Source organism: Balaenoptera musculus, chromosome X (genome assembly GCF_009873245.2).
Source record: "Balaenoptera musculus isolate JJ_BM4_2016_0621 chromosome X, mBalMus1.pri.v3, whole genome shotgun sequence".
Taxonomy (NCBI): Eukaryota; Metazoa; Chordata; class Mammalia; order Artiodactyla; family Balaenopteridae; genus Balaenoptera; species Balaenoptera musculus.
In genome coordinates this window covers 76,762,469-76,778,463 of record NC_045806.1, presented here as the reverse complement: position 1 = coordinate 76,778,463, position 15,995 = coordinate 76,762,469, and the positions used below count along the sequence as shown (strand labels likewise).

The 15,995-nt window shown below is 31.8% G+C and overlaps 1 protein-coding gene across 1 annotated transcript in view; it reads right to left on the bottom strand.

Moving 5' to 3' along the window:
• The window catches only part of PCDH11X (protocadherin 11 X-linked), a 663,037-nt gene that overhangs the window by 182,641 nt on the left and 464,401 nt on the right, over nucleotides 1–15,995 (bottom strand). Inside the window, exons 6-7 of the mRNA XM_036841163.1 lie at nucleotides 3,427–3,625; nucleotides 196–219 (exon numbers count right to left, since the gene is read on the bottom strand). Of these exons, the coding sequence (XP_036697058.1) occupies nucleotides 196–219; nucleotides 3,427–3,625 (223 nt within the window). The remainder of the gene's footprint in view (nucleotides 1–195; nucleotides 220–3,426; nucleotides 3,626–15,995) is intronic.

The following is a 15,995-nucleotide window of genomic DNA, read 5'->3' as shown; positions in this document are numbered from 1 at the left end:
AGTCTTGCGTGTCTCCACAAGATTCTTTGAAAATGCAAAGACATAACCTGTTACAGTATTCACAGTAACCCAGAAGCAAGCAATAATACTATTTATGAGCTGGATTTCTGTTTGTTTATGTTTTCACCTAATTAAGCTAGCTTCAAAGAGCAGGGTCCGTTTGAAATGGTACACATAATTTGATGGGGTTATGACGGGAGGAAAGCTCTGGGACATAGGCTGTTAGCCAAGGAAGAAAAAACTGCTTAGAATGGCATTCAGCGACCCTCATACCAAAGGCTAAAGTCAGGAGATGGCAATTGTGAAATTTAAAAATTCAAAAAGCCTTCAAATGGAATGAGACCGAATGTTTTATTAAACTTGTCTCCTGAAAGAGAAATAATTGGACTGAGTTTGCTTGTTTCTTCTTTATCTTAAAAAGGAAAGTTAATATTCTTGGCAAAAGACTCAGGAGAATAGATCGCATAATTTCTTCACCTAATCAGCAGATTTGTATCAACCTGGGAACTATATTTTAAACTAGTATTAATAAATCCCTCTAGCAAATTTTGGAGAAAATCTTATTCATAAAAGTTATATTTCTATCTGTTTTTGTGAACTTACAAAGAATATTCAGAACTATATACTATTTTGGGCAATTCATTAGCAGAAAAGAAAGCAGATTGAGGATGTAATGCATTTCAAAATATGAAATGAGAACTGCATAAATTAATTCTATTGCTTAAGGACAGCATTTATTTCCTCTAATGGTTTACATTCTTATTTGTAGTGGTACTGACTAACACTGCACATTATATTGGCATCTGCTCCATATCACAAAACCCATTATTATGTACTATTTCAGAGCTATAGAGCTTCTTTTTGAACAATCAGAGCACCTTATCATCTGTAGTAGCCTAAAGAGATTATTTTGCTATGGCAAATTTTGCATCAGCTATTTTTTTCCTTTTTAATCAAAACAAAACACACATGTATATGTTAAAAATCCCACTAGCATGCCATATTAAGATAATAGAACTTTATTTAAAGTGAAATATTGTGCTTCTGCCCTTGTTTTAAGGTCCTTTATTGTCCAAAATGGACAAAAATCTCTTGGGACATGGTTTAGATGGAAGTTTCTGGTTCCGAGGTAGAGTAGGTAGCTAATATGACTCATAGTAAAAATAAACTTTAAACATTAACCCATAAATATTGTTAGGCTTATACAGAAATGGATATTCATTTTTAATTATCTCTACCTTTGCATAAGTTTATTATAATAACTAATAGCAAAAATGTATTATTTGTATTACCATTATTACTGCCTACAGCCATCCCAATTTTAAAATAAAACATAATTAATAAAGAACTTCATTAACTTGAAATTTGTCATTGCTTCATCCTGTAGGGTAATTATGAACAAAATATTTAGTAGTCAAAATTACAGTGTCAATATGATTAGAGAAATGTTTAGTCCCTGGTAGAAACAAGCTTTAAAAATAAAGCTCTTACATTGTTACTAACACTTGCACTTTTTTTATAGAAATACAGTTGATTTACAGTATTATATTAGTTTCAGGTATATACTTGCACTCTTAACTACTAATAAAATGAGGTCCTGTAAAGAACTCTGCATTTGAATATTTTTAAGCAATTGCTTATTAATAGATACAATTGAGATAAATAAAGCTGTATTTGATTTTAAGTGTTTTATAATAGATTCTAACCCATACCAATTCTGCCCCTATTACTATCAATAATATACCATCTTAGTCTCATTCAGCTTGAAAATTTATTTCAGGGTTAGATCCACACTGTGGATGCTTACTTTGAGTTTATTCTTTAATTGTTGCTATACCATCCTCTAAGAAAAGGGTTTAATAACACATGTCATACGCAAAGGAATCAATTCTCTCTAGTTTATAAAAATGATGCTTATTTCATCTATATATTTCTATCTGTTAACAAGGCAGTGATAGGCCTACAATTACAATAATAATTTATGAAGTAAAAAAGAACAAAGATACCTTTGCTTAATGCATATTTGTTACTTATTACCATATTCTTATTAGAAATTGGCTCTGAGTTCATTATAGCAGAAGATATAGTCACAGCCATGTATTTCTACCAGAAGTCACTATATCATGTTATACATAAGTAAATGAAAGGTAGATTAGTATTACATATTATGGAAGAATTTTTCATCCTCAGAATGAATGCTGATAAATTGTTTTAAGTATAAAATTAAATAAAGAGATAGATGTTTAGGACTTTCTGAATTTGGTGTCTAAAACGTCTCTAAAATGTTTATATTGAAAACACCTTTAATATCCAGTGTCTACTTTTGTAGAGAGAAAAATTTTGTTATGCTGTCATTGGTTCTGTATGCTTAGTCTTAGATTACATTCTGATCTTTAACCAATACATTTCCCTTATTTTTTTGAGTTTAGAAAATAGGGATTAAAATACAATGATGGGGAAGCCATTTTGTTCTCAAAACTAGAGGTTTATTTAAATTATATATCCATACAATCCATAATGCTCAAAATACCTTACAAAATTTCTATTTTATATTTATTTTATATGTTACGTGGTCCCATTTTTCTTCTTTTTTTATACCTATGACTCTTCTCTATCACATATATGGTATGCTCTTTTGGACCTACACAGCTTTATGTATATAAAACATATCTGAGGCAAATTATGATTCTTCAAATACAAGAATCTTCTGAGATATGTATAATCTTACCAAATTTTGTATTTCCCAAAATTATGAGGAAGTAGTGATGTTCAAGATACATGTTCAAGATAATAAATTTAATGAGCTCTATTTAGTATCAACTTCATGATCCTTTTCAAGAGTTCAACATCTTTGGATTGTGCAAAATATAGCCTTTAATACCTTCAGTCTGGAGACCAAATCTAAATGTTTTTCTAAAGAGTAACATGGCTTAAGGCATGTGGTTTCAATACATTATTGAAAACCTCAGACCAATTCTTCTACCTTGGAGTCGGGATCTCTTATTTCCTCAAAAAAGAATTAATTGTCTATGATTCTTATCTCTATTAAAAATTAAAAATAAAATCTAGAAAATACTTTATATGAATTATAAAAATATTTTATCTGTACAGAAATAAATGAATAAAATAAACTGGCTGATTATATACATATAAATACATATGTATGTTTAGGTAAATGGAAAACTCTATCTATGCCTAAACAAAATGACTATTAAAATTTCATAGTAAATTTCAAAGTAGATGTGATCACATATTTCAAAAATGATAAACTGCTGCATATATGCCTTCCACCTAATTCTGTGTTTTTACCTTTTGAAAATGTGTTATTAACATAATTAAATGGCCAATGTTATTATGGCTACAGTTGTTTGACTTTCTAACACAGTAAGCCCATTTATACTGCAGGACTAGAGAGGTGTCACTTACTGGATTCAGGATCAGAGTTGCCATCCCCTTCAGTGCGGTTGTTGGGTGCAGCATGATCAAAGTACTCCTCCTGAGGATAGCCAAGGGGCAGGGCATGGGATGTGCTGGGAAGGCTGCCTGTATCATGGTCCCCTAGTCCACCATCACTGCTGCTTTCCTGAGAGCCTTCTGGTAGGTGAAATGTGACACGCCGCTGGGACTGAAAAAGACAGAAAATTACAGGGTTTCAGCTATGATCTGAATAATTGCTTAATACATCCAATTGAGAAAATGTATTATTTCAGCTATCTAGTGAAGTCACTTTAATATTATCTTGAGTTGTGAACGATTTCAGGCTTTTGTGAACAGTCAGCTCTGTGTTCAAACCTGCTTTACCTGGCAGCAGAATTGCTTTTATTATATTTTTTAACAGGGCACATCCAGTTGCAGAATAAAAGTTAACTTGTTCTAAAGCAAGAGGCTGTCACCCATATTGACATTTGAGCACATTGGATATTCTGATCATCATTTGAACATGGATTTATTTAACTATAATTTTACAAGATTTCATTTTTTGAATAATAAGCTTGAATAAATGTAATGAAATTTTACTGTTATATCTGTAAGATTCTGGTGGGCAGAAACAGTAAATAATAATACAAATTTATTCAATCATGTAGGCTTATAAATTACAAATCATCTTTTCAAAGAATCTTAGGGGCAAGATTTTGAATTGGAATTCATTTAAATAGATTCTACACTCTAAAAAATAAAAATAATTACTTGGTATGGATAACAGTTGATAATTATAAAAGCAAACTATAGGGATCATCTCTGATAGTAATTATAGCAGAATATAAAAAACTTATACATGCCAACATATAAAGATGAAGGATTTGGTTCATGACATCCAATAGTGTGGTAACTCCACCAGATGTAGCAGTAATTTTGTTTGTGGTATTGCTACATGTAGTAGCTAGTCTCTGAAGATAGCCCTGACAATGGACCTCACGTCTCGGTATTCAGACCCTTATGTAGTCTTCTACCACAATGAATATGGAGAGGCCCTGTGTAACCAAATCTCACAGTTTCTGCCTTGCTCCCTTAGAATACTCATTCAGGAAAAACAGCTGAGTTGAAAGTAGTCTGACTACTTGGAGACTGCCATACTGTGAGGAAGCTCAAGCTTCCCATGTGGAAAAACTCCACAAAAAGAAAGTACAATACAATACCCAGAGAGGCCCAGCTGCTCCAACCACTCGAGATCAGGTGCTAAATATGTATGTAAAGAATCCATTCTGGACATTATAGCTTATGGCCTCCTTTGAGCCATCCATCCCAGCCATCTCCAGATATTTGAGCCATTCCATTTGAGATACCAATCACTGTAGAGCAGAGATAGCAATCTCTGCTGTGCACTACCTAAATTCCTGACCTAAAAAATGTTAAGTACACTTGATTTTTGTTTTATGCTCCAAAGATTAAGGATAGTTTGCTATGTAACAATAGACCAACCAAAACATTTAACTATTAGTAGCATGAAAGATGCAATTTAGAGATAATTATTTAAGAAATTTATACATATCAAAGGGTACATGTAATTAGGTACTAGAAATTTCCATGACAGAGTGCATATACTTTCATAAGTTCAGGCTTGACAGTCAGCCATTCCTTCAGATGTTGATATTGTTATAGACTGTATGTTTGTGTCCTCTCAAAATTCATATGTTGAAACCTAATCCCCAGCATAATAGCATTTGGAGGTGGGGTCTTTGGGAAGTGATTAGGTTATGAGGATGGAACCCTCATTAATGGGATTAGTGTCCTTATAAAAGCAGCCCAAGAGACCTCCTTCTCCCCTTCTGCCATGTGAGGACACAGTGAGCTAATTTTGTCAGTCCAGCAAAGCTGCATTTGACTGTTCTCTCTCTAAGAAGCCATAAGCTCATTTAGTTATAGGTTAAACCTCATTTAATTCCAAAAATTATTTATAGTTGTGAATATATTTTCAGCCACTTCAAGTAAGATATAAGCATTTATGCTCACAAACCTTTTAAAAATTCAAGAACTGGAAAAACAGGATTTTAAAATGCCTGAAACATTATATTGTAGACATTTATCAACAGTCAGTTATTGTATGTAACTTAAAGTCAAAATAATACTTAACACATAAATTTAAAAGTCATTGTATATAAAATAAGCCAGTTAAGCATGGGATTAATTTACAGTTGTTCCACCACAATGCATAACTGTTAAGAGGTATTTTAATTTTCTATTAAGACATAAGTCAGATATTTCAAGTATTTTTATCATTCAGCTTTAGTATCAGTATTATCAGCTTTATCGTTCAGTATTAGACCTAGATAATAGAATCTATATATAGGAAAATAATTACTGCTGACAAAAATAAATGAATCTAGAATTTAACATGTGCTAGTTAAGCATGGAGTCATATACCCTAACAGAGTTAAAATTGCCAGTGAATAGAAGGTAAAGTTCTATCAAATGATAGAAGTAGGGGCTATATATATATTACTTCCAGATGTAAGAGAAATGGAGTTTTGTGTTCAATTGCTTATCTACACAGAAAAGAAGAAGGCAATTTAAGTCAAAAAGATATCCCATCCTATGACACCTGTAACTAGTAACAACTAAAATTCTTTGCAAAGGAATGCCTTAGAGTGAATCTGTAATTAGCCAGGTCACGTATTGACCCCCAACTCTCCTGATACTCATAAATTGAATCCCCTTAAGGGTACATAAGAGGGAATAAATGGGTTGGTAAGGACTCCCTTTAGTGAACACAACTGTTTTTTGTCCCTTCCTGAATGCCCATAAAACACCACAAGCACCAGCATCCTATTCCTGAAATGCAGTTCTTATATGTGACATTATTACATATACACCTTTGAGATTTCAAACAGTCATATTAATAAACTCTCATGTCTATATTAACTTTAACAAATATCGGAATGCTTTAAGTGGAAACCAAGGTATGTTGTTTCGTCATTAATGGCTCTATATCATTTTAAAATAGTCTGAAGTTCAACTGCATACTGAGGATTTGATTTCTTTCTCAATTCACAGTTTCAAAGTTTACAGTCTAAAGCATTTTTTTTTACCTATTTCTATAATCCATAGAAGGCATTCAAATATCATTGATTAAATGTAATATTCTATTTCTTTATTCAGTGAATTCACAAGAGGCTATTTATTGTCACATGGGTGATTAACTAGGTTGTCCATCATTTTATAAAATCTCCATGAAATAGTTCCTTAGGTGAAATAGTTAGAATTTAATTTTTAAGGAATTGTTTCAAAAGGCTTCTGAAAATTTAATTTTTAATGGGAAAAGAACAGCTAACTATTTTTTCCTAGGGTTACTTTAATGATTCCTACTTAAGCTTGCATTTTGCAATTTGTGACACTTCTAGATAGAACTGAACATAAAATAATTATATGAACTTAACAATTTATGAATCCTTTGTAGTAAATTTTGGCAATCTGGTTTAACTCATTTGCCCTTTACTTTTTAACGGATGAATCCTTAATCTCTGATGGCACTTTTCTGCTCAGATTCATAATACGGAGGTATTCAAAATACAGAGGTATTTTTCTTACCCAGTATATTTAGAAATATTAACTATTTCATGAAAATCATTCCTTATGTCTCTCAAAGAGAAGACTAAATAATTTCCTTTTTTCAAGTGTTGACGATGATTACTGTGCAATATAAAAGAGCTATTACGTTAATGACCATGTCATAATTTGTCTGTCTGCTACTCTTCTAGGAAGCTGTGGCATTCAAATTAAAGCAATCTATTGATTGCAATGGTGACTTTACGGGATGGAAACAAATCCTGGATTATTCATGAATAAATGTCTGTACTGAAAGGCTAGTTATTTTTCTGCCAGTAAGAGAAAAATCGACAGAGAGCCTCTCCCTATAATCTACATGCCTTCTTTTTAGCTCAAATCAATCAAAATTCCAAAATATGTGAATGCTCAGAAATAATATTGGTGTCACCTAGATGAATCATTTACAGGCAAACTATCAAATTCCCAACATTCTTGTGTCCATTATACCTCATGAAGGCATAATTCCATACTAAATATCAGGTGAATATTGTTACATTTCCATAACATGATGTAAGTGGCATTTTAGAAAGGTTAATCTGGCAGCAAAGAGGCTGCATACAGATAGGCCAGCCTGTGAATCTCATTATTGAATGCTTGAGTATCATGTTCTAGAGGGCTCATTAGAATTACCTGTCAAAGTTTTCAAACTAATCATACATCCTTTCATTCCCCCTGACTCCAATTCTAATATACCTTGACCCAGTCTACCTTAGATTCACTGCCAACACCAGGAACTCTGATTAGAAAGGGTAATCATAGGTAGGGTTATTATTTTTTAAAGATTGCCATATGCAAGAGTGTTTTTGATTCATATATAAAACATTCTTGATATCAAACTAACACATTTTAAGCTTCTGGGTCCTGTCTCTTTGCAAAAGAATTTATAATTACTCAATATATTATAAAGTTAAATGTGAAAATAGTTAGAAATTCAACTTGAAATTTTCACCAGCATTACATGGTCAGCACATATATCCCACTTGCAGCTCATAATTCCCAGTGTAAAAACTCCCGGATGGCATATTTTATAGTAGTCCTTCACTATTTGACCCTATACTTGTAGTCATAAAACCTCCTATGTTTCCAACTCAAGTCATCTTGCAGGACATATCAGTTCACCTGATTGTTTTTTCAGGGTTCCATTTCATAAAATTTGAAAGGTCTGTATAATTTCTCATTTTCCCTTTCACTTTATGTTCCTGAAATGTTTACCCTTCAAGGCTTTTATTTTTTTAATACCATAACTTATTACTAGCATATGCAGGAAGTTCTTCATGATCTTCTCCAGAATCAGATCTTCTCTTAGCTCTATTTTGCCATGAATTTTTTTCATGGCACTTGGTAATTTTTAAAATTTATTTTATTTATTTAATTTTTGGCAATTGTCAGACATATTCATTTGATAGTCAGAAGACTACATGGCATTTCTTGAGGGCATCTTTCCTTGAGTCATGAATCATTTCAGCTTAATCAAAATGGAAATAATCTATTTGTAGATAGGTACCATGATGAATTGTTAAATTGGCAATTGGCAGAGTTTTGTGAATTTGAATCTACAAATATTTGAGAAACTACAATTGTGTGACTAACAATGAAAATAGAACAAAACTGAAACCTAACATGCTTTGAAATTGGCATGTGTACAAAAATTAAAACCAGATATTAAAATTGAAACCAGGCATTGCAATGGTCTCTAAGACAAAACCCAAGTACCAATTTTAAAAAAATAGATGAAACATCTCTACATTGTTTTTGGTGCTAACCACATGTAGATTTAGTGACTTACATTTAAATATATAAATCATCATAGGACTTTCATTGTCCAGAAGCAGTTATCTAGTAACCTCAAACTATTCAAAAAACAGTCATGCCAGGAAATAAGAAAGACAAAAAAAAAAAAAAAAAAAGGCATGTGAGTTGCTAAAATATTTATCAGGTAAGTTCATGCTCAGAATCATGTCTGCCTTAGTCTGCTTTCCTGTTTAACTTTAACATCTTTGATTATTTGATTCTCCAGCTCAAAATGTAATAGAACTCTTGGTAGCTGCTGGAAATAAAAATATTGACAGAAGGAGAAATTTCCACCAATTATTACTAGATCTGTCTTCTGGAGCTATATAGAATAAGTGTGATTCTTGTACATGACAAGACTTCCAGTGTTTGAAGATAGTTAAGCCTCATCTACTAATATTCCTATTCCAAGCTAAAATCTCCAACTTAATTTGGCATCTGTAGAGGGGCAGAATTTGGCACCCTGAAATATGTCTCTTTGGCATATTAATTTTTTTAAGCAGTAGGCACAGGAAAAACTCTGAAAACCAAGTAGGAGTTACCTTTTTATAAGAAACGTTTACATTTGTAAGGGAAATCTCCATTTGTAAGGGTGTGTCCCTCCCTGTACCTGGAAAAGAAGGGTGACTAAATCTTTAGAAACTCTTATCAATGGAGAATTCAATGACTTGAATTTGCATAACAACCTTACTCTTGTTTACTGTGCTGTGCTTGGTCTCCTCCCATTACTGCATCTCTCCTATCCAACATCCTCTTTTGTCTTTAGCTGGAGATGGTATTTAAGGTAAGGGCTGAGGCCATTTTGGCAAGTTACTCAGTTCTTCTGAGTCTCTCCCATGTATACATGTTAGTAAACTTTTGTATGATTTTTCTACTGTTAGTCTGCCTCATGTCAATTTAATTCTTAGACCAGCTAAAAGAACCGAGAGGGGTAAATGAAAATTTTTCCTCCCTGACACAGTATTTTCAGACCGTTTACATTTTACTAACTCTTTTCCTTTTTACCCATGTAATTTATTTATGTAATTAACAAAGTCAGACCTTAAGTATTTACCACTTTATTGTTGGTGATAATGTGGGCTTAGGAGATGATGGCTTTATAGATCACATATGATACAAATAATCATTTTATTTTTCATAATATTAGTCAATATTTAATATTTTCAAGTTGTTAAATTGCTTGAAAACGTGTTTCCAAGACAGAAGCCACAAGTTTTGTTTTGAGTAGTGCTTTGTCTCTGGTGTGACTTTTTATATTTGCAAAATAACTCTTCCATTGCTGTAGTTACACAACATGTCTGCTTAATTGATGCATTTTAAACAAACCAAATGTCATTCAAGCAACAGATGGTTTCTGACTTGAATTATATAGGTTGGAATCATTATGCAGTATACAGTGAAAGATGAAAAACCTGGCATTGTCATTAATTGCATAAACACTTGGAACAAAATATTCTCTTGTTTAATGTTAGTAGAAATCACAACAAGAAACTACGTGATGGTGATCAAATACCAGTTTAAAAATAAAAATGACCTAGAAAATTTTCCTAATAAAACTGAAGAGTGTGCACATCAGCTGGCATGGTGGTAATTTTTTTATTGCATTGTACCAAACATTGGTAACCTGTTTGTTTTAGACCCTTTCAAGTGTACATAAAGCATGTTTAACTTCAGCTTTTTTACCTGGTGCTCATCAGAGCACATCAAAAACAACTGCTACTCAGGTAAAATGGGTCACATCCTGGAAATATATGAGATTAAAAGACCAATATTTCCTTTGAACTCTTGTTACTCTTTAAAAAATATCTGGAGTTCTATAATTCCCATTGGTAATCAAAGAGTAAATTAAAATAGCTGCATCTTCCAACAACAACTGTCAGTGATGGAAGGTAGCAGTAAGCAACGTAGGGGTGAATATAGTTGAGGGTGGAAGGAAGAAGTATTGCAAAGTATTAGTATCTGTATTATTACTGTACTCTTTTATTGTGCAACTCTTTATACAGATGTATTTTTGTAAAAGCAGACCTCTCCCTATTTATTTTACATACAAACAAGAACACCCCTATATTCCATTTATCACACACACACACACACACACACACACACACACACACACACAAATGGTATTAAAAATAACCTCAAAGTGATCTACAAGTTAAAAAGGTGAAAAAAATTATGCTACTGTGCCAAGAGGAAATTGATATGGTACTATCCTTTTCATTGCTTTAAAAAAGTTATATACACATATTTCTAAAATATATCTAAGCTGAGGATGAAATAGAAACTAGTGAAATATTTTGTTTCCTAACCCCAAACCCTCAAATCAATCTTATGTGTTTACCTTAAATACATTATTTGGACCTATTGTAATATTACTTTTGTTGCCTTTCATTGTATTTGGGAATTAGGGAGAAAACGGCATTCGATTTTGGTAAAATTGCTAGCCAGCTAATGCAACCAGCTATTCCGTGGTTTAGAAAACACTAGATGCATACAAATCACCTAGTTGATGTGTTAGTAATGCAGATTCCTAGGATCCAACCCTCAAATATTCTGATTCAGTGGGTGTAAGGTAGGACTCAGATGTTGCATTACATAATCCCTTGACTACAATTTCAAGGGGAAAAAAAGGAAAACAAGGAGTCCTGCTTAAATTTTCTAAATATTTTTGAATAGACAATTTGACATTTTAAAATAAAATGAGTCATTAGAATAATGGGATTCTAATGTCAGACTGTAGTCTAATTAGTCATTATTTCATAATTTTTATATGAGACATTTCCTTTTGCATTCAGGAAATGTTCTTGTTCATTTTTGATGAATGATACATATGATATACCTATGACATTATTAACATAGAGGTGGCCACGGCATAAAATGATGACAGTGTGTGTGTGTGTATATATATGTGAGAAACTTCATAGATATAAAATTCTCTCTCTGTAACTTGATCATGCTAACATGCAGTATTGTTCTGAACAAAAACAAAGATAATTCCAATGGTATTATAAGTATTAAAACGTATTTTCAGTTTATATGTATGTATGAATGATAGAATAATAATACAATTTGATTTAATAAGCATTAATTATTATTTGGTGCAGTCTTTATAATACAAAATTCTGTTTTTATTGACACTGAAGACAACTTCAATGATAAAACTGTTAAAATTAAATATATGAATTTGATGCCATGGAAGAAAAAATGTTGCTAAAATATATTTGTACTTAGAAGCTCTTTAAGCTCTCTGGTGTTGAGACAACTTCATTTATAATACTCTGAACTAAATATAAGAACTCCAGGCCCAATACTGAATTCAATTAATGTTCAAATTCAATAAATCTTCCAAAAGTACTTATTCTTGAAGTGCATTCTACAATTTGGTTTAAGATACACAAATTGAAAAGATTAGATCCTACAAAATACAGGAGGTCATATTTTACAATGTTAAATGAGGAGTGTTATCTCTAGATCTCTGAAGTTCCTATGAGATTTTGAAATAATGTCTTTTAGTGCTTTCCATGCATGCCCTGACAATTCTTCAGTAAGCGATCGACACATACAATAATTATAGTTGTACTTAGAAATTACATAGTATATTTCCTTGGATGTCTGAAAGTTTTTTCCTAATATTACTGATTCCCAACATTACTGATAAATGATCTGTTTTGAAAAGAATGATTTTGAGCATATTTTTAAATCTTTGAATAAAAGGTAAGTGATCCATAAGTAAATGACATAAAGGTCAGGAGTAAGAACTGGTGACACTTTAGGAAATGCCATTAGGTAATAATGTTTAAATTCAGACAGAATGTTAAAGTTAAAAATATTGGAGCATTAAGTTATTGCCATAAATAAGTAAAGAGATTTCTTTTTATTTTTTTTTCCAAAAAGTAATACTGAAAAGAGTTAGGCGAACCAAATACTATTTCTTTTACTGACAGGGAAACAATGTAGCAAACCCCTAAGATTTGCTTCCATTTGACATCAGCCCCTGGAAAATATTTTGCTAAACAAGACTTCACCTTCACTTAGCAACCACGGGCAACCAGGCAACTTAACATCCTTCACAGCTTCCTGATGGAAATATGGCACAAAAGAATTAATGTAACTCTATTGTTGAAAGATGAATTTGCTGTATATTAGTGCTGCTGGATATTTTTGGTTCAATAGTCTCATGGAGCGGCAAATCTTCAAATCTGTTCAGTGTGTCTAGGTTAAGTTAGGTTAGTTTTCATGTTCCACTAAAATAGCATATCTATGAACCTATTCAAATTTTGTTGTAGTAATAAAACAAAATTACAACACCTTGAGAAAATAAGACAAGTAACTTGATGGTAAAATGTTTAACTCTAAGTTTAGAAGTTGGTCATAAGAAATGGGATAAATTCAAATTAAAGAGAACTGTTCACTCACAACTGATTTTAAAAACAAGTTGGAAAAGTCTATTTGTGGTTCATTATACAGAAGATTTTACTCTGATCTACATGATAACCCAAAAAATATGTTGTGATGTTTAAATTTAAAAATATGATCTCAGACGTAATAGGCAAGGGAAGACAAAACAGAGATAATCTTGAAGTTACACAAGATACACACACACACACACACACACACACACACACATACAACATGCTTTTCACAAATCCAAGTGCATCAATATGTCTTATTTTCCTTCTGTAGTTATTTTATTTATTTATTTATTTATTTATTTATTTATTTTATTTATTTTTGGCCTTGCCACGCAGCATGTGGGATCTTAGTCCTGAGACCAGGGATTGAATCCATGCCCCCTGCAGTGGGAGTGTGGAGTCTTAACCACTGGACTGCCAAGGAAGTCCCTGGAGTTATTTTAAAAATTAATTTTAACAAATATGACATATTAAAAGTCATTTATATAAATATTGATTAGCAAAAACTTCAAACTGAGATTATTTTAGCTAGATACTATTTGCTATATTGTTTAAAGTAATAATAATTTAAAATAAATGTAAATTTAAGCTAATTCTCAAAAACATACACAGAATGATTCACAAGAAAGTGAACTCTATAAAATGTGCATGCTTAATTTGATATTTAATAATCGTAAATATTTAGGAGCTTTTATTTTTTAATCTCTCTTTTTAAAATTTTTGTGCTGCCATTCTTATATGAAGAAATCACATCCAAGTTTTCTCTCCCATGGATTAATATTAACATTAACAAAAATTACTAGAATACTTATAATTTCAAGATGGTTACTGATAATTCAATTTGATAGCCCTTTTGGAAAATAGTTTATTTTCATACACACTTTAAATATGGATAAATATGATCTGAATCACTGCACACACATAGTGATATGAATTATCATTTTAAACATCCTATCCAATTAAATTCCAAAAGCATTTGTTAAATGTCAACAATGTACTAGATACCGTGCTAAGTGCAAGGGACAGAAACATGAATAAAATATAGTTCCTGATTATCAAAGCATCGTAGAAGTTCACACTTCATGGTGAGTTTGCTCAGATAAACTTATTATACTTGAAAACAACTCATATCCAGATAAGCCACTGAACTTTCTGTTACTCTCAAATGAGGCAACAAAAGTTCATTTTCCCAGAGAATCATTCTTCAGTCAAACAAGTTAAATCAATTATCAAACTAGAAAGGTAGAATAATATGAAGTTTACATACCTAATAGACATTTCTTTAGGTGGAAAAAAAAAAGGACTTCTCATTGATACTTTAAGCATTAATAAAAGTCTTTCTGATTTTTACAATCTTAGAATTAAATATCTGGAGACAGTGAGTGCTCTCTGGGAGACAAGGGATAAACCATCTTTGGATAAAACAGAAAGATTAAGATAAATGACTTGTGCTATGGAAATCTAAGGCCGTAATCTCAGGGCTGGTAGTTGGGGGGAATGGACAAAGTGTGGCTTTATAAATCAATCAATTGATAATAATCTTCAGAAATTTAGAATTTGGTACATGTATTTTAAAACAATTGAATTTATTTGATTTTTTAAATTTATATAATAAAAATAGTCAGGAATATGTACAGTTCTGTGATCCATTTCAGAAGAAAAAAAATTACAAATATAAAAATGAGGCTTTGAAAATCCAATTGATGGAAGAAATGTTCACATATTGAGGTAGAGGGAAGTCATTCTGGCTTATACATAATTTAACTTAAACTTTATGCTGAATAAAACTGCCTGTTTGTGGCCAGTCAAACATACATTGCACAACTGCTTTAACCATTAAAGAAAAGAATGCATTTAAAAATCATTATTTGAATAAATTCAAATTATTTTTTCTCCCCCAGAGCAGCATGAAGTTTGCATCATTTAAACCAGTATTTCTCAGTACTTGGTCTAGGAATAGTGGGGGTGGTGGTGGTGAGTGACAAGTTTAAATTAAATATTCAAATTAGTAGGTCCCATCACAGACCTACTGAATCAGAATCTCAGGTGTCATGGTCTAGAAATCTGCATTTTTACCTGCACCCTTCATGATTCTTATGTTCACTAAATTTTGAGTGCCGCTAATTTTAAGCACTGACTATGGATAAATTATTAAAAACTATATTATTAGTTGAACATTTATTTTCAGCTAATTGAAGAAAAATAGAAGGGAGAAAATTCCCAGCACTTAGACGTGATTGTATTTTTTTTTTTAATTTACACCATAACAATATTTATTAACTAGATTGATCAAAATGGTTATTGAATACTTTTAGATATTGTTTCTATCACATTGAAAATGCATAATATAAATCAAGAAACCTAATATGGTCAATACAAACCAGAAGAATCAGATGTTCATACAGTTGTACCTAATTCTCCCAATAATCCACTCATTTAAGATTAATTCAAATCTCTCATAGTGTATCTCACTTCTAAAGTAGTTGTGCCCACTGAAAGTTATGATTTCATGACATAGACACAAGATGCTCATTAGGGGAACTGAAGAACAAATATACGCCTAATGTACTTCTGTTACATTAACAAGAAATGGGAAGCATGATACTAGTGATGTTCTATACAATTTCAAGAGTAGTTTCTTAAAAACTCTCTTCTATTCTTATCGATTATTTATTGATTATTTGTGTTGACAGACTAATGGGATAAATATTACCTCAATAGAGCTGATAGCAGGTAGAATTTATTTCT